The 19,455-nt window shown below is 43.2% G+C and overlaps 3 protein-coding genes across 3 annotated transcripts; 1 reads left to right on the plus strand and 2 right to left on the minus strand.

Annotated features, from left to right (window-relative positions):
* Positions 1 to 296: 296 nt before the first annotated feature.
* On the minus strand, positions 297 to 2,493 carry htr1aa (5-hydroxytryptamine (serotonin) receptor 1A a). Its single transcript, XM_014171157.3, has one exon. It carries the CDS (start codon positions 2,056 to 2,058, stop codon positions 778 to 780), a length of 1,281 nt encoding a protein of 426 aa, XP_014026632.1. The 5' UTR covers positions 2,059 to 2,493; the 3' UTR covers positions 297 to 777.
* A 1,805-nt stretch (positions 2,494 to 4,298) lies between these two features.
* rnf180a (ring finger protein 180a) lies at positions 4,299 to 17,388 on the plus strand. Its single transcript, XM_014170648.3, has 4 exons — positions 4,299 to 5,794; positions 12,906 to 13,137; positions 14,194 to 14,319; positions 14,577 to 17,388. Exons 1-4 carry the CDS (start codon positions 4,604 to 4,606, stop codon positions 14,777 to 14,779), a joined length of 1,752 nt encoding a protein of 583 aa, XP_014026123.3. The 5' UTR covers positions 4,299 to 4,603; the 3' UTR covers positions 14,780 to 17,388.
* Positions 17,389 to 17,537: 149 nt separating this feature from the next.
* Positions 17,538 to 19,425, minus strand: LOC106585206 (mannosylglucosyl-3-phosphoglycerate phosphatase). The gene is made up of 3 exons (XM_082968452.1): positions 18,527 to 19,425; positions 17,930 to 18,413; positions 17,538 to 17,787 (listed from the first exon to the last, which is right to left on the minus strand). The coding sequence occupies exons 1-2, from the start codon at positions 18,944 to 18,946 to the stop codon at positions 18,153 to 18,155; spliced, it is 681 nt and encodes a 226-aa protein (XP_082824578.1). The 5' UTR covers positions 18,947 to 19,425; the 3' UTR covers positions 17,538 to 17,787; positions 17,930 to 18,152.
* Between the last annotated feature and the right edge of the window lie 30 nt (positions 19,426 to 19,455).

Raw genomic sequence — 19,455 nt, forward strand, 5'->3', positions numbered from 1 at the left:
ATTCAGTCAACTATATTTTTAAATTTGTCTCATATATACTTATGCGTTAACTGTCCGTGTCCTATTAGAGCTAAGCTTCATTCAACATTGCCTAAAAAAAATTGCCTATTGCCTAATTGGCTGTCTGTGCGTAATTGGCCGTGCTTGAAAATAAATCACCTGAATTCCAGAATAACAGATTATATTCAAATAATTTAATCTCAAATATGAATTGTCTTTCTTTGATTTCTTTTTCAACTGCCATTGAAAGCTTCCCTCTATGTTTGTGCTTAAAGAGTGGACATTACACGCAGAAGTTGTAGTATTTCGATAGTTTTTTATTGTTTCAGTGCTACAAAGCTGGTATGATGTAGGACGGAAACCTTCGTGTCTCGTGGATACATACCATACGAAACGTAACATATCATACTAAATATAGTGTCTCGGATTTACGTACAGAATAATACGAAATGCTCTGAGACCAGGTCACGTGAATGGAATGCATGAATTCTGTGAATTGTATTTGAATAACACGTCTTGCATGGGAATACAACGATGCCTTGCAGATATCTACAACATCGAATATGCTACACAGGAGCAGCGTACACAGCATAATAGGCCTACGAATATACTGCACGTCTCTCTCCACGTCTCACTGTATATGACCCATAGGCTATTCTGTTTCTAATTCACACCGTAGGCTAGAGACAATCCCTGAAAATAACACGTTACTTTTGTGCGTTTCATACACTCCATCATTGGAATGAAGTAAACGTAAACACTTTACTAATGAACGGCTCACTGTCTATGGAATTTGCATTTGATAATTTTTTTGAAAGCACTTTGGATGTCTTTGTTAAAGTAGGCATAAATGATCGGGTTTAAGAGAGAGTTCGAATAGCCCAGCCAGTTGATGACGGCACCCAGCCACTCTGGCATGTAACAGCTATCCGCACAGAAAGGCAAGACCAGCGCCACGATGAAAAACGGTAGCCAGCAGAAAATAAAAGTCCCCATGATGATACCGAGAGTCTTGACCGTTTTCCGCTCCCTGGACAGAGCTATTTTCCTCTTAGCTTCAGCGTTCCTTTCGTTCCTGTTCTCAACCTCGTGTGAAGACTGTGGAGTGTTGGGGAGAGGCAGGTGGTTTTTAGATTGGTTGGTAACCTCTATGATCTCCAACGACTCGCAGTTCTCCCCGTGGTTCACCGCGCCGTTTACGCACGAGGACTTGGATGTAGGTTCCACACTGTGTTTCCAGTTCTTGCCCCCCGCCTCTACGTTGATCTTCTTGTGGAAAATAGCCGGCGACACGGCCAAGCATTTGTCCGACACTTTTGCCTTTTCCGATTTCTTCACAGTTTTCCAAACCTGGAACCTGGCTGCCTTGAATATCCGCCCGTAGAGGACCAGCATGAGGATAAGCGGGATGTAAAAAGCTCCGAACGTGGAGTAGATGGTGTAGCCCGGGTCCTGGCTGATGGTGCAGGCGTCCGGGTTCGCCCTGTCCTCGGCTTTCCTCCAGCCTAACATGGGCGGGATGGAGATTGAGAACCCAATCAGCCAAGTCACGCTGATCAGCAGCACCGCTCGCCTGGGTGTCCGTTTGTTCACATAGTCTATGGGGTCTGTGATAGCCCAGTACCTGTCCAGGGCAATTGCGCACAGATGCAAAATGGACGACGTGCAGCACAACACGTCCAGAGAGATGAAAATATCACATATCTCCTGTCCCAGGGTCCATTTGTTCAGGACTTGGTAGAGGGCCGCCATGGGTAGTACCAGAACGGATACCATGAGGTCCGTGACGGCTAACGAGCCAATCAGATAGTTGGCCACGTTCTGGAGCGACCTCTCCAGCGCGATGGCCGCGACAACGCACGCGTTGCCGAATATGGAACAGAGGATGAGCGCGCCGAGCAGCAGAGAGGTGATCACCTGGTAACTCAGCTCCACCTCGGGAGCACTTCTAGACCCCTTTTCGTTGTCATTGTCACCCCACTCTGGAATGACATCCACAACGTCGGGGAAGGCTGTGTTCGTATTGTTACTTTCACTGCCGTTATTGATAAAATCCATAGTTCTTCAGGGTCCGAGACACACACACGGTGCACCCTGTAAGGATAGGACAGGGGAGCCAAAGGGGGGAATCTGGAGGCTCGGTCAGTCCCTCGTGCTGGAGCCGGTGTGGGTACTAACGGGGTCCATCGGAGTTCCCGTGCCTGTTCCTTCGTTCCGGCGACGCATGACGCAGATTGCTGTGTGTGTGTGTGTGTGAGTGAGTGAGTGTGTGTGTGTGTGTGTGTGTGTCTGCATGTGTGTGTTGACGGCCGGGGCGCTCACTGGTCCTTCAAATCATCTGCGCCTGGTGACGCCGTGAATTCATTTATACCAGCGGCGGTAGGTGTACGTCAGACTGCCATGAGGTCGCGGCGGAGTTTTGTTGCCCTGCTCTCCCTGGCAGTGTGTCGTTTCGGTGGTAGCAGACGACAGATAAAAAGCAGAGCTTCTCCCCTGGTTTCCTTCCTCTTCTGTTTCATTTTCGACTTTTGTATCTTCTTTTTTAACCTTTTCTCATAGCCTATCGATTCTTATCTACCTCTGTAGCCTAATCAAATTATGCAATAACTAAAGCCGTTTTCTGCATTTCGAGTAACTACTTCTGCATTACAAGTAACTTGGTTTGTGTCATTGATATTTTTTTAAAAAAATTGAATCCAAAACTGAAAATGCGTTTAATCTCATCGGACATTGGATAGAGGGAGAGTGATTCTCTTCAACAGATGACAACAAAAGAAAAATACGACTGATTTATCTGGGGAAAAAAACATGAACATTTCACAATGTGATATAGAATAATTGAAGTATAAATGGTACTTAATTCATAATATATGTAATTCTTAATGTGATTGAAAAAAAAGGCCCATCCTCAAAATGAGTGGACCGCGTTGTGTTTCAAAGACCATGGACAGCTCCATGCACGAGTCCAGAGCAGAAATCTGCTGCCATCTGCTGCAAGGAAGGAGAACTACGCCAGAGCTCATTGTGGTTTCTAAAGCACTATTGAGGAAAGAGTGAACGTGAGAGAGAACTCGCTCACGCGCTTTTCTTAAAATCCCATGCTTTCTATAGCCAAGGTCGTTTAACAAACCAACACCCGCCTATGAGTTTTCATGTTTCCAAACATCATTGTTTTTTTTTCAACTGTTTTATATTAGCCTATTATATTACTTATGATTTCCATACCCGTCTTCTGGTTAAACATAAATACTGAGGTTAGATGAACATTTCACACCTGAACACGCAAGCTTTTCTTTTGAATGTTCTCTATCCTGTAATTTCTCTGTTGTGGGAGTACTCTTCACTGTCTGTTGCCGATAGGCTAAATGCCTACATGCTGCTCATAGATGGGATCGTATTGAGTGTCAAGTGGTAAATCCCATAGAAACAAGTAATAATAGGCCTACATGAATTATTATTACGTAATTACCATTTCACCGTGTAGTTAAGTAGGCCTACATAATGTCTATACCGTAAAATGAAGTCCTGCCCAACACGCGGATTTTGTGTATGCTACACTATGAACGATTTCTGATTCTGTTTCCCACCAACGGACTAGTAGTGGCATGTGGCTACGCTGGTAGCCTTTGCATTTCACATCGTCGAGGATTTGCTGCACAGAAACTGGCTGGGCTATTCTCTCACGGATTGAATGGGCCTCTCACTCATTGCTTTTACATGTACTACAAAAATCTAACCATTTCAAATCGCACCTTCTAATTCATGATAAAAATATTGACCATTTTCGGTTTCCCAAACAAAGACCTTGACTGCCCACCACCCACTAACATCACCCACTAAATGCTATTTTATAAGAAATGTTGTCTCTTAAATCAATAGATTATTCCCCCCTCAAAAGTTATTAAATCAGCAGTTACTCATTAATTAAAGTATTTATGGTAATGCAACATGAATCATTACGATTAAAATACACAAGTTAATGTACTCATCTATTTATCGTTTCTGCCTTGTTGAAATTCCACTGAAATGTACTTACGCACGCACGCCAACACGCACACACACACACACACACACACACACACACACACACACACACACACACACACACTCACCCTGCTGATTAACCAGAAAGTGAAAGAGCTGACCAAGTTTGTTGAAAACAAAAACTCTGGTTATTTTGCCTTCTGTTTTTGTGTTCAATGACTGCATTGTTATGCTGTGTGGCTGCATGTTTTCTATAGGCCCCGCAGGACAATTGGGAGACTGAATGCACCCATTTTGTGCTGGGGCTCACCAGGGGGGCTATAGCTTTGTCAACAGTGCAGTATGTCCCAGGGGGACACCAGGGTAGGGCAGGTGGCCACTCTGCTCTGCTCAAATCTGTGAACATCTGGGGGTCGACGGTGTGCTCGAACGCTCCTCTGAGCCCTGAGAGAGCTATAGGCCCGGGCATCCAGAACCACCAGCGACCAGAACAGGGAGAGAGAGAGAGGGAGAGAGGACCAGAGAGACAGGTGGCCATCTGGAGTGATTGGATTAGAAGAGAGGGTAGGTTGGGTGGGCATATACCAGGTGTACTGGTGAGGGCTGAGAGAGCTGGGTCATGTGCTCGCGTGTGGGAGCCACCAGTCTTTATGGTGCTGCTGCTGATGGTGACGTAGGTGGTGGTGGTAGTGGAGAAGACAGTGATTGTGAGCTGGGGTGTGTGGCTGAAGCCCTGTGTCTAGAGGTCAGGCCTCGGTTAAGGTACGTTGATCCAGGTGGACCAGAGAGCGACGCTCGCTCAGCTGGGGTGGAGCAGATAGCAAGGCTGATGCTGTCTGGGAGAAAGGCACATCGAACTGCTCGTAGTGAGGAATACAGAGAGATGGACAGAGAGAGAGCAGGAGAGAGGAATAGAGACTGTGATAGGGAGAGGGAGAGAGAACGAGGGACTGCAGAAGAGAGAACCAGAGAGAGAGAGAGGGACAGAGATAAAGAGAGTGCAGGTGAGAGAAATAGAGACCACGAGAGGGATAGGGACAGAGAAAGAGACAGCCAGAGAAACAGAGAAAGAGAGACCAGAGACCAAGAGAGAGACAGAGCGAGTGACTGGGATAGAAACAGGGACAGGGACAGGGAGAGAACATGGGACAGAGAGGACCGGAGGGGCAGGACACAAAGCTTTACAAACAGTAACGCTAACCCTCTTCAGACTAACACCATGGAGGCTCCAGAGGGTCAGGGGAGACTGCAGAGAGGACTACCCTCACCTGGACAACCCCATGCCAGTTACCAACGATCTAGCACCACCCTCAGGTCTCCACGCCAAGCCTCCGGCTCCATCTCTCCCACCCTACTCCGCCCATCCATCCGAATCAGAACCTCCACTCTGTCACCAAGGAGTCTGTCGCAAAGGATGGACATCACAGAAACGCGATGTGGCATGTACACGGTTAGAGAGCCAGGTGCATTCTGGGTAGAGCCAGGGATTGGGATTGGCCGATTGTCCCCGAGAAGAAGGACTCGGACACGCCTCTTCTCCCACAGCAGCTTAGAGCTGGAAGAGGAAGAGGAGGAGGAAGAAGAGGGAGAAGAAGAGGAAGAGGAAGAGGAGGAGGGAGGAGAGGCAGGGGGTAGTGGTGTGATGGGGGTGGTGACTCAGACGCTGACTCCGGCTGTGCCCTTGTCCCCTGCTCCAGCAGCGATGGATAGGAGGATGACTAAAAGAGAGAGGAACAGGATGAAGAGTCTGAGGAAGAGGCAGAGGAGGAGAGAGAGATGGAGACAGAGCCAGCTGCTGGAGAATAGACAGGTGAGAGAGACCGCAATTGTTTTTTAACTAGAGTTGGCTAAAGTTAGTAGTGGCTGTTTAAATAAAACTGAACAATGTATTACAGTTTCTCCTGACCTATAGACTACTTTCAGGGTGAAGTACCATCTAACATTAAGTTGTAAAATACTGAACTTCACCTTTAATACAAGATTATTGCTGCTCAACAGTATACTCCCACTGGGCACAAACTGGTTATTACCAATGTTGTTTCAACTTAATTTGTCAACGTATTATGATGTGGAATCAAGGTGGCAAATACATTGGATTTGAAAAAAGGATTGACTGTTGTTTTGAGGGTACAATTTCAACCACAGGATTATGTCATCACAGTAACTCATTTTCAACATAGACACACCCTGTATAAAATATGTTGAAGCTCTACCTTTGAAACAATGTCAGATCTTCAACGCAATATCCACTATAAGAAAACAAACTATAGTCGTTACAGCACCTCATACTGGAGAGTTGATCTATCTACAGCTTTCCCTTTGGTTTCTCATCCAGAGTGTTAACATAGCCCAGCCCTGCTCAGCTTTGATATTTGTCACTGACTACTGCCAATGTGCTATGATGAGAATGATTGTTGAGAAATGTCGACTTAATAGATTCACTGTTGCTATCGAAGTCATTCCAAAGGGTAGGTTCAACAGAGCAAATGAAACATAACCATACTTTATCACTCATATATCATCAATGATGTGATTTAGGCCTGTATTGCATTTGAGAAGTAATTCAGCCCAGGATTCAACTGTAAATAGACAATACATATAGTCCTAGGGTTTCAAGCTTTGGTTGATTTCCAATGTAATCTACAAGTTAATAATACATATGTTGGATTCACGTCTCCATCTCAACCATAAACCAAAGTTAAAGAATATGATTCAATCAAGTCAAACTGTATTTAAAAGTGCAGTTAAAGTTTGATTTGACTTGATTTAGTGATATTCTTTAACTTTGATTTGTGTTTGAAATGTAGACGTGAATCCAAAATATAAATGATTCATTTTTAGGCAAACTGGAATTAAAGCACAGATGTCCAAGCAGAAGAAACTTCTCCTTCAAATGTTGATATTTGGTTGCATGACAACCATAACGCAATTCAATATCACTTTTGCAATACGGTAAATAGCCTATTAACTTGCAACAAGTTAACAAATGATATGTTGGTTTCACGTCTCCATCTCAACCTAAAATAAAGGTTAAAGAAATAAAAGAATAAGATTAAGCCAGCTGCTCAGCTCTAACAATCCAAGCAGTAGATACATCTCCATTAAATGTTGATATTTGGTTGCGTTGTCAACCAAATACAATTGAATATTACTTCTGTAAGACGGTAAATTGCTTAATGTTAAGGCTATCTTACAAACTAATGTAACAGTATTTATTCAACCTTAAAACGAGTAACACATCCATGGCCACGTTTTGAGGTTACTGTAACAATAAATCGTCTTAATGTAATCATAGAAAGGGTGCATGTTCGGGGTCGCAGGTCTGTGGAAATCTTCACAATTTGCTATGAGAATCTGCACAGAATCTCAAACGACGTCGATCCCTTGCACCATGTACTTTAATGCAATCCAGGTCATTTGGTTACGCTATTAGACGGAGCGCAGTGATAACGCATTACGTTGCTGTATAAATAAACAAAATAGCTAACGTTGTATTCCCATTTCAACTTTGCTGTGATTTGAAATGGTTGAAAGTGCAGTGGTTCACTGTAGGTGACAACTCAACCAACAATCAGACAGGATTTCCCATTGGAATTTGCTTGTGCTTTTAGATGGTTGAAAGCATAGTGATGATGCATTGGGAATTCAGCAAACTTTTTGAGAAGGGGAAAATAGGTTGGAATCTCAGTGATCAACGTATGTACCAAATATTTTCCAATTCTCCATGTTGACATGACGTGGTATGGACAGTGTGTCTTTTTCCTTTGACTGACCACAGTTTGAAGCCATCACTTCTTGCTTCCTGATAAAGGACCAGCTGTATGGAAGTGAAACTTCGGATTCATTTAAATACAAAAGGCCATTAACGCTTCTCACACAAGCTTAGATGACTTTATTGATCCGGTTAACCTTTTACTGCAGTGGTCTAAATCAGATTCACACAGAGTGTTTCTTGGTAGTCTTAAACAAATCTACTCTGACACAAAAGTATACACCTCACACAGATGGTTATGTGATAAAAACAGAAGACACCTGTACCATGTCAGATATAGAGTTGAAATGCATTACATTTTCAGTTCGCATCCCAATATTACGCTTTATATACATCACAGAAGACTGAAATACAACAAAACTGTTTGACACAGAAACACCAGATTTTCGGCATTGTTTTGAGAAATAACGTTTATCAATTGTGAAACCATGGAAAATATTAGTAATATTCCACCCATGAGGACCACTAGGTCATTTGACTGAAAGAAAGAGCTACGAACCCCATGAACAATTCAGGACATTGGGTTGTTGTATGCATGCTTTTAGCACTACTACAACAGTGTGTCATTAACACAAATACCAAGCAGTGCGCTGTGTGCAGTGTGTGTGACGACTTGCGTGCCCGTGTGTGTTTCTGCACACTGTAGCGTTTGCATACTGGAGTATATCATATGTAAATGGTTCAGCTCTGTAGCAGACGGCCAATGTGTCTCAATAGACGAGGTTCCGGTTTTGTTTCTTTAGCCAACGTGTCCCTGTGCCAAACAAGTCACGGCAAGGACGGAGCTTTGTTGTATGCAGACAAAGCGGGTGGTGTAGGCACATGAAGTTCATTTTAGCCAAAGTGTATGAGGCATTTATTGACAAAAACAAGGCAACCGTGTACTATGCTGTGGAACAAAGTTAATTGTTCCCTCACCTCTCTCGCTCTCTCTCTCTCTCTCTCTCTCTCTGCATTACATGTTGAGTAACTGTGTGGGCTGATTACTGACTCTCGAGAGGCCCATCAATGTCAGTGTATGTGTGTGCGTGTGCCTGCGTGCATGTGTGTGCATCACAGGAAGTTGGTGGCACCTTAATTGGGGGGGGGGGGGGGTGGCTCGTGGTAACGGCTGGAGTGGAATAGGTGGAATGGTATCAAACACATGGTTTCAATGTGTTTGATGCCATTCCGTTTGCTCCGTTCCAGACATTATTATGAGCCGTCCTCCCCTCAGGAGCCTCCACTGTGCATGTACGTGTGCATGTGGCCTGTGTGTGTGTGCGCCCGTGTATGTGAGTGTGGGTGTCCCGCTGACTCTAAACAAGCCCCATCAGCGGCCAGCTTGACTCAATAGCCATTGTCTGTGCAGTTAAAGTGGGGTTATATCTGAATTGGCTGCATGATGACGCTTGGGCAGAGAGCCCTTCAAAACCACCCAAACAAAAGAACAGATTCCAGTTGGATTGGCCGGTGCAGATCCACAGTCACGTTGCTGGACTGGAATGATTGTGACTGGCTGTTGTTTTGTTTCTGACATCATTCTCTGTGGGCATGATGGCAATTAGCATACGTAGAAGCTGCCATACACATTACACATACAATGTTGTCCTAGCTGATATAATTGTGGCCATATGATTATGAGATTGGTTTTGTGCATTGTTATGAGTGACTTGCTATGGATGGAGTTATGGAGTTGGCTAGATGACTACATTACTTGAAGATGCCAGTTTGAATGCTGTGAGTGGAACTTAAACTGTTGTACTGAGGAGTTGGACATTACTTCAAGGCAAATAGAGTACTGAGATAAAACAAAAGCCTGTATACACCGTGGGTTCACAGGGTCAGGATTTATGAACACTGAATTAAAAACACACAGTAGTTGTGGCTACTATCGTTATACACTATATATACAAAAGTATGTGGACACCCCTTCAAATGAGTGGATTCGGCTATTTCAGCAACATCGTTCAACGTGGCACCGTCATAGGGTGCTACCTTTCCAACAAGTCAGTTCATCAAATTTCTGCCCTGCTAGAGCTGCCCCGGTCAACTGTCAGTGCTGTTATTGTGAAGTGGAAATGACTAGGAGCAACAACGGCTCAGCCACAAAGTGGTAGGCCACACAAGCTCACAGAACGGGACCGCCAGAGTGCTGAAGCACGTAGCGTGTTAAAAATTGTCTGTCCTCGGTTGCAACACTCACTAACGTGTTCCAAACTGCCTCTGGAAGCCATGTCAGCACAAGAACTGTTAGTCTGGAGCTTCATGAAATTGGTTTCCATGGCTGAGCAGCCGCACTCAAGCCTAAGATCACCATGCGCATTGCCAAGCGTCAGCTGGAGTGGTGTAAAGCTCACCGCCATTGGACTCTGGAGCTGTGGAAATGCGAATCACGCTTCACCATCTGGCAGTCTGACAGACGATTCTGGTTTTGGCGGATGCCAGGAAAACACTACCTGCCTGAATGCATAGTGCCAGGTGAAAATGTTTGGTGGAGGAGGAATAATGGTCTGGGGCTGTTGTTCATGGTTCGGGCTATGACCCCTCGTTCCAGTGAAGGGAAATCTATACGCTACAGCATACTATGACATTCTAGGTGATTCTGTGCTTCCAACTTTGTGGCAACAGTTTGGGGAAGGCCCTTTCCTGTCTCAGCATGACAATGCTCCCGTGCACAATACATTTTTAGTTTTACCTTTATTTAACTAGGCAAGTCAGTTAAGAACAAATTCCTATTTACAATGACGGCCTACTCCGGCCAAACCCGGATGACGGGGGGCCAATTGTGTCCCGCCCTGAATTCAAACCAGGGACTGTAATGATGCCTCTTGCACTGAGATGCAGTGCCTTAGACCGATGCGTCCATACAGAAATGGTTTGTCTAGATCGGTGTGGAAAAACTTGACTGGCCTGCACAGAGCCCTGACCTCAACCCCATCGAATACCTTTGGGATGAATTGGAAGGCCGACTGCGAGCCAGGCCTAATCGCCCAGCATGAGATGTTCGACAAGCAGGTGTCCACATACTCTTGGTCATATAGTGTATCAAAGATACGCAAAAGGCACCAATTTCATGGAACGACCCAGTACACATGAAGTCATTTTGTTTGTTATTTTGTATGTGTTATGCTGTGTTCTGTGACAAGATTAAGCTTTTAACACTGCCAGTTCAGCATTGTATGTCTATGTGTTATTATTCTAGTTGTGTCTTTGGGAATGCTGGCTGTACTGTATATTTTTACTCAGTTCTGGGAGAGCTACTTTCCACCCTGTGTGTGTGTGTGTGTGTGTGTGTGTGTGTGTGTGTGTGTGTGTGTGTGTGTGTGTGTGTGTGTGTGTGTGTGTGTGTGTGTCTGCAGCCAGGGGAGAGCTGTGGCCGTGATTACACGACTATTCCATGGTCTGTGTTGTGTTCCGTGGTAATGACACACCTTGGGAGTTGACGGCGTGAAAGAGGTAATAATGGGGGGGGGGGGGGGTTCCAGGCTCCTGTAGGCTACATGCAGATACCAAATAGTAGGGAGGGATGGGAGCCCTGGTGGGGAGTAGGATGAAGATACCCCCAGGCGCTGATCAAGAGTCCGTATTTTGCATTTCCCCAACAAACTATGAATGTTAGGAATGGAAGAGTCCCTGATATGAGAGGGGAGTGAGTCAACTGTGGATCTTTCTTTCTATTTCTCTTTCTTTCTTTCTTTCTTTCTTTCTTTCTTTCTTTCTTTCTTTCTTTCTTTCTTTCTTTCTTTCTTTCTTTCTTTCTTTCTTTCTTTCTTTCTTTCTTTCTTTCTCTCTCTCTCTCTCTCTCTCTCTCTCTCTCTCGCTGTCTTTCAAAAAGAAAGCGACTTTCTGATAACAATAAGGTAGAATAGATACATTTAAAAACAAATACAATGTGCATGAGGTGTGTATTCATCCGTTTTTTTCAGTGTCTTGTGATGGTCCCCTTGAGCATTTTTTTTTTTGGGGGGGGGGGGACTCAGCCCTGCTTTCAACTTTTCAACTTTCTTTTGAAAGGTGTAATAGTAGAATACACAAGGTGTAGTCATTCATTTTCCTCTAGTTATGTCAGTCATTGCATACCTTAGAGGGCTATGTATAACTTGTCAGAAATGTCCAGATCAACTCAACTAGCCCTTTTTAGCTTGTTTTTTTTCAAATGTAGAATTTCAGTAAATAAGCTTTTAACCTGCAACATTTTCTCTCCGCCAACAAGAGAGGTGTGAACAGTTTGTCATGAACAGTGCTTTTGCCCACAGAAATAGACGTGGTGTGAGCGCGCGGAGGGGGGGTGGTGGGGGGGGTGTTCCACAATACGGGGGCCTGAGTGAAAAGGTTTTGGAACCCCTGCCCTAGAGTGTCTGAAGAACTGGGCTGTCTGCTTCCTATTTTTTTAACCAAATATCTAACATCTCAGTTGCACCACTGTAGCCATTCCCCCCCAGCAAAATAGTTGTCTCTACTGCCCCAGTTCTAACCTAAATTAGGTGCCAGGCCTATAAATGGCTTAGTGGGATGTCAGACTTTTCCCAGATTTAGAGTACCTGCTAATGCAAACCCATCTCCAAGTTAGTAATGGAACACGCTTATTGGACTCAGACTGTCTTCGCTTTTAGTTACTGGAGCAAAGCAGCTCTCTATAAAAGCTTTGATTCATCACTATTCTACTGTATACTGTACGCTTGTGATATGCAGTAGGGGCAAAATTCTTGACTAACTGACATTTGTCAGAATAATATATTGGAAGATTTTATAGGCCTAGCATCATTACAAACAGTGGCTTACGTCACCTGATTTCAACATTTTATTTCATATCTACCAAACCCTCAACTCACCCCACTTCATCAGGCCTTCACCGGTACACCTGCCCACACATCAAATATAGATTAATGGAATAGAATATTAGGGGAATAGAACACATTATGGAATGCAATCTCAGGGGGAAAATAACACATTCTCACAAATGGCTACTGCCAGCCTCATCTGAGATTCATAAAGAGTTCAAAGGTTATATGGGTTATAGTACAGCCTTGAATGGGTTGACTGGGTTGTGTCATTGTGCCATTTGCTGTCCTAGAGTTCCACAGGAAACCCAAATGATCCGTCTGTTTTTGTCCTGTTCTTTTGAAATAACTAAGCAACTCCATTGTCGTGTTCTGTGTCTCTGCAGAGTTCGACAGGGAACCCATCGAGCAGCAGTGAGGAGGAGGATGTGAGTGCCAGGGACAGAGAGGGCTTCATCTGCGCTGTGTGTCTGGATGTTTACTTCAGCCCCTACATGTGCCACCCCTGTAACCACATCTTCTGTGAGCCCTGCCTCCGTACCCTGGCTAAGAACAGCCCAACCAACACCCCTTGCCCACTCTGCAGGACCACCATCACTCACGTCTTCTTCCAGACGGGTGAGCACAGTATCCAAATCATTTTCTCCTTGTCTCTCTCATGACCACTGCTCTATAGAAGACTGCAGTAGGAAGAGCCATGGTGGAACCATCTAGCCTGGGTACTAGTCTGTTTAGCCATATGACAGGGAGGACAAGGAGTGGAATAGCTAAACAGACTGGTCCCAAGGCTAGGAACCATCCAGTACTTCCACGTATCAATGGTCACAAAGGGACACAGATAAGGATAGGAAATCATTGTAGAGAATTAGAACATACTACTTTACTTGAGCACAAGCCACAGTTGTCATCGTCCACAAAATGAAATGACTGGTTGTCATGAAATTCAAATTTGAACAGCTGTACTGCATTTATGACGATTCATGTTGTATAGATCGTGAACAGATCAAGACAAACGTACTTATCTGGACATGGTGCATTACTGAGGCGTCACTGTCTGTGTTTTTGATCCTGTAGTTCCTCAAGGGAATGTTACATACCTTGGGCTCAGCACTGGCCAGAAAATACAACAGAATCAGCCTTCTATTTCAACACATGAATACGATGGAGGGCTGTAAACTGAATAAGGACAGGTTTCAAAATGGATCAAACCTGCCACAGCAAAGCTTAGGTAGCCTAGCTACGTTCACATGGGTCACTATTAACTTGTTGCACACTAATTGCAGATAGATTGTGCAAGGTGATTGAATGCAGGTTGATTTGTGTGCAAAGGGTAACTTGTGAGAACCTCATACCCATTAAGGGTGCTTGATGATGATTGGACAGCGTGGTTTTTAAATGGGATTATTCTGATGATTATCCAAGCCAAGGTCAAACTTGGAACAGCAGTAGTTGTGCCTTGAACGACTTCAAATCAAACACTTATTTTATCTCCAAAAATGATGATTCCTGTATGATTCACACATGAATACAAAGCATTTAACGATTAGAAAATATAACAAAATCGACCAGAATCTACCAAAAGAGTTAGAGATTAACAGTGATGGTGTTTGATACTAAGAGAATGAGATAGTAAACCAAGGAAGGGTCTTTCATTTTTCTTTGTCTGTGTTGTAGAGTTGAACCACACAGCACGGACGTTCTTCCCAAAGGAATACCTCTCCCGGAAACAGACTTTCCAGAAGGCAACCTGTGCAAAATGGCCGCTCCCAAGCTGCAGGAAACTTTTCCGTATTTTTGGAGGTGAGGGTTATTGACTCTACTGTATAGACTTGATTAAGCAGGCTTATTGGTTATATTTTTTTGCAGTCGGAAATTAAACTTGGTATAGAGATAAGTTGACTAAATGGTCATGTATTTATTCGTTTTTTATCATTATTTTATGATTACAGAATTATTATTTATTACTTACTGCACACTTTCTAGTCCAAGATTAATGTAGATGTAGAAGGAAAGTCGGTATAACCCGATTTTTCCCTGTCATTCCAACCCTTCTCCAGGTTTCCAGAGGCAAGCTAGTCCAATAGCCAGGCGTCAGTTTCCCCACGGGGGGTACCGTCTAGACGCCATGGACTTTGAGGACAATTCTCGCGGCTGGCGCTTTGACATCGACATGGTCATTATCTATATCTATTCTGTCAACTGGGTCATCGGCTTCATCATCTTCTGCTTTCTCTGCTACTTCTTTTTCCCTTCTTTCTAAAGTCGGATGGATGGATGGATGGATGGATGGATGGATGGATGGATGGATGGATGGATGGATGGATGGATGGATGGATGGATGGATGGATGGATGGATGGATGGATGGATAGATAGATAGATGGGTAGATGGATGGATAGATAGATGGGTAGATGGATGGATGGATGGATGGATGAATGGATGGATGGATGGATGGATGGATGGATGGATGGATGGATGGATGGATGGATGGATGAATGGATGGATGGATGGATGAATGGATGGATGGATGGATAGATAGATGGGTAGATGGATGGATGGATGGATGGATGGATGGATGTAGGAGAGGAGGCAGAGTAAGCTACAGACAAATTGGAGATATGCTTGGTAGAATACAGCCAACAATGTTCCAGTTGATCCCTATTGAATTGAGGAAACAGGGTACCATATGGTAGGCATTGGAGAAGTACATGATCTCTAAACAGTCAACCTATAATATCACTAAGACACTGTTTCAGGTCTAATGGAAACACAAAAACACAAAAAGGTGGATTGATTCTAAGTCTTCAGTATGTTTGGCAATTTTGTGACCTTGGGACCTATCAGACATTTTGGTAAAAAAAATTGTTATCCACGTAGAGTTACTCTTTAGGGGGTCCTTTACATTTGAGGTATGTCCGATAAAGAAATGTTTTAAGTTAATTTACGTTGAAAGAAATAAAAAATCTGAAAGTTCTGTCTGTGCAAACACCTTTTAACTTGGTACTATAAGGTTATATCTGCAATCCACTCACACAATGCTGGGTTGTCAATCAAAAATAATTATATTTAAGATTATGTACTTATCGAGTAATGAAAGAGGAAGAAATCAAAAAACAGTTCTGAGATCTGGGACTTGAGAAGTACTAATGATCTCAAAACGATACATTTTGTAGATAGACCCTTATAGTCCCAAGTCCTTGATTATTCATATAATAGGTTCTGGTCCTCTTTTTAAATTACTTAGATTTTGTTTCACCACTTTTTCAGAAGAACGTAAGCTCTTTATGGCAAAAACAAATAAATACAGGTGCCTTAGAGCATGTTTAAGGCCCTTAGGAGAGGCATTGCTGTTTTTGTCTTGTTCTATATCAATATGAAAACCTCCATGGAAGGGGTATTTCACAAATATCACAAACTTACAACATTTTATTAGTAACTAAAAAGTATTTTAATGACTTTGGGTGTCAGAGACCAGAAAACTATATCAGTTTACTCATCCAGAGCTAATCTTAACAATGTTGCTGGTTATCCATAGGCTATAGTGTATTTGCCATTTTAGGAAACGATCGCTTTAACAAATGTGTGGTGAACATGAATTTATATTTTTTATGATATCATTAGAAAGAAGGAAGGGTATTTTCTTTCCTTAATCCTTAAATGTCTGTACTTTTCTATTGAAATTTAAATCATTTTAGGATTCTGTGCCATATAGAATCTTTTGGCTGAACCCAGATTGACATTTCAGAGCCATAAGGTTCTATCTGCAAACCCCCTACTTTTTTTTTTTTTTACAAATGTCTTAGGATTTTGATAGTCTGCACTTTAGATACCTTTACAGTGAGGACCTTAATGGGATTTGAAAGAAAAATTCACTACAAAACATTGCTGAGATCTCGAATGTGATATCTCAGAACTATGCTTTGCACAGATAGATAGAACCTTAGTCCAAAGGTCCCAAGGTCTTATAGCAATTTGTAAGCCACCTTCACTCTTGCCAGAAGTATAACTCTTCTCAAGCATTTTGAATGGTTTATTTGACTGATATACACAGAAAACAGTTACATACAGGTAATATTATTTTATTTTCATTTCATTTTTTGGCTTTTCCTCTACTGCTCATTTAAAAATATGGGTTTCTCAGCAGTGCGTCTTTGAAGTGAATTGTAGATCCAATTCATTTTCTTCAGCTTTAAGTGCCTCTCGTGGTCATTGTGTAATTTCTGTTTCATTCTGGCATCAGAGCACTCCTTGTGTATGTAGTCTTTGCAATTCAAAGTATTCACAATACCATTTCTTGAAATCAGCAGTTGTGCTATTAGAGTATTGGGTAACACGAGTATTGTACAATTGATTTGTACAATTCCTTACAGTGAAAAGGAAATGACTTGAAGAAATGCACCACTTTGTTTTTGTGTTGAAACAACCCGACTGGATGTTTTCCTTTTTAATGAGAGTCTCAGTCAATGTGCAAGGCCAATGTTCTTTATGGCAGATTATCTTGACGACATCACACATAGTGTTGGGTGCAAAATCAGTGATTGCCTGCTTCTACTGTTGAAAGAACACTGCTGAAATGGATGTTCATTCGGACTATTATATGGCCTATTCTGGTTGGTGACGTTTTGGTCATACTCTTTATATTTAGGGACTCTGTGACTTGGGTCTTTTCACTCTTTTGAATCAAATAAAACCCAGCAAAAAAAAACATGGAGTTCAGTATACTGACTTTATTACTGTAATGTTATCATGGACACATGTAGACCCTTCTGCTTATCTCCTCCATTCAAATACTGATACACCAACACCGTCTATGTCACAAATGTAGACCCCTCTGCTTATCATTCAAAATAAATACATTTTTGGTAATATACTAGTTTTCGATATTCACATTTATTGAGTAATTTTGAGTGCAATGTCAATGAATTGCACAATGTTCCTGGAGGTAATACAATTAATTACTTTAATCTCATGTTTCTGTCCAAGTGTTTATTGACAATCCGCCTTGTTTATGAGGCTGATAAAAAAAGCAAGCAGTGGATGAGAGATGCAAAAGACTTGTAATGTAATGTCCCCTGGCTCCCACGGTGACTATGGAGTCCTGGCTTAGTTGCTCTGTGGAATTCTCAGACGAGGAACAGCCCTGCCAACCGTTAGCTTTCTGTTTCTGAACGGCCCTCAGGGTGGACATGGAATATCCTGCCCTCCACTCCGGGCACCACAGCCACTCCCACCTCTCCCTCCAGATTCTCCCTCTTGGATCTCTCAATGACTGCAGAAACACCATCAATACACACTCCAGGTTAGCTCTCAATCCCAGATGTGATCAGCACAATAATGAAAAACAGGACAGATAGGACATTAGTCAGCCCTTGGAAATGAGTGTTATCAATGAAAGAAGCAGCTGTGCTCACCAGACACAGAGGGGCTGCTGGACACCTTGATAAGGCCCATCATGTGACCAGACTTGTGCCTCTTCGTGCATCTGACTATCTGGCCAGACTCAAAGTGGTTGATAACGACAGTTGACAGGATCTGATTTCCTGCCGTGCAGTAACAAAAGAGTGATCAAATGAAGATCCTACATCTGTAGATTGATAGCTTGTTTCTAACCAGGGTGACAAACTCTTTCTGCATTCAACAAGTCTGCTCTGTAAAAAAAAGAAGAAAAAAAAGGAAAATAGAATATGGAGGTAATATTTCATATAAGCCTGTGACTGAAACATAAAGAAAATGGAAGTTGTAATAACCCGAGTTTAAAAAAGCAACCTCAGCACGAGTGGCCTCCAGCATGGCATAGATGATCAGATTACCCAGGCTGCACTCTGCTCGTCTCACGGCAGCGTAGTGTCCATCCATGGCCACTTCTATGTGGCACAGGACCTCTCCAAACATGTGCTGAGACAGAGTGACATAAATTCAGAAAACGTCAGCTTAGTGGCATCTGGGCAGGCTAGTAACACAGACACACACTACGGTAAGCTAATTAAGCTGCAACAACTGAAACTCACCTGCATATTATCAGTGTATCCTTTCACACTCTGCTGGATTTCTGCATCTTCCTCAAGGTCTTTCATTGTGGCTATCTTTTCACAGCTGTACTTGAAAGTCCCATCCTGGTCCTTCACACCATCACTCTTGGAAAGGTACCTGAACTCTGAGCCACTCTTCACAATCAGAATCCCATTGACCTCCAGAACCCCGTACTCATGGCCATGTCCTCCCAGAATGAGATCCACACCGTTAGACTCGGATGCTAGCCTGACGTCATTATGCCACCTCGTGTGTGTGAGTGCGATGCCCAGGTCTACCCCTTTGTCCCTCAGCTCAGCAGACAGCCGATCTGCTGTCTCCACGTAGTCTATATACTTGATGTTGTTCTTGTCCACAGTGCCCAGGGTATCCAGCCAGTCCTCCTCTACCAGGCCCATGAAAGCGATCTTCAGGCCGTTCCACTCCAGGATGCTGCTGACCACGCCATGGACCAGCGTTTCACTAGTGAACCTTTGAGTGAACAATTGTTGTTTGTTTACATTCAAATGAAACACTGGATGTAAAACAACCAATAGCCCTTTAGGTACAACTGAAGATTTATTGACACTTGCGAAGTATTGTGCCCATAAGTGTATTAACCCACCGGCATATATAGCCTAGTATTGCTCAGTGAAACTGACCTGTCATACACATTGCTAAGGAACCATGGGAAGGGCATCATTTTAGTATGTTCTTCCAAGAGGTCCACGCCGAAGTCAAATTCATGATTGCCTTAGACGAAGACAATGAAACCACATTAAGGGCTCTTTTCAATCTGTAAAGCTGAAGTGTTACAGATTCCGTAAAAGAAATGTAAACGTAATTTCCAATTGAGGCAACATTATGCATAATTTACTGTGAATGCAGTCTCCGCTAAAACGGGAACATTGCCTTTAAAATTCAATCA

This window comes from Salmo salar, chromosome 24 (assembly GCF_965601325.2).
Source record: "Salmo salar chromosome 24, fSalSal1, whole genome shotgun sequence".
NCBI classification, from domain to species: domain Eukaryota; kingdom Metazoa; phylum Chordata; class Actinopteri; order Salmoniformes; family Salmonidae; genus Salmo; species Salmo salar.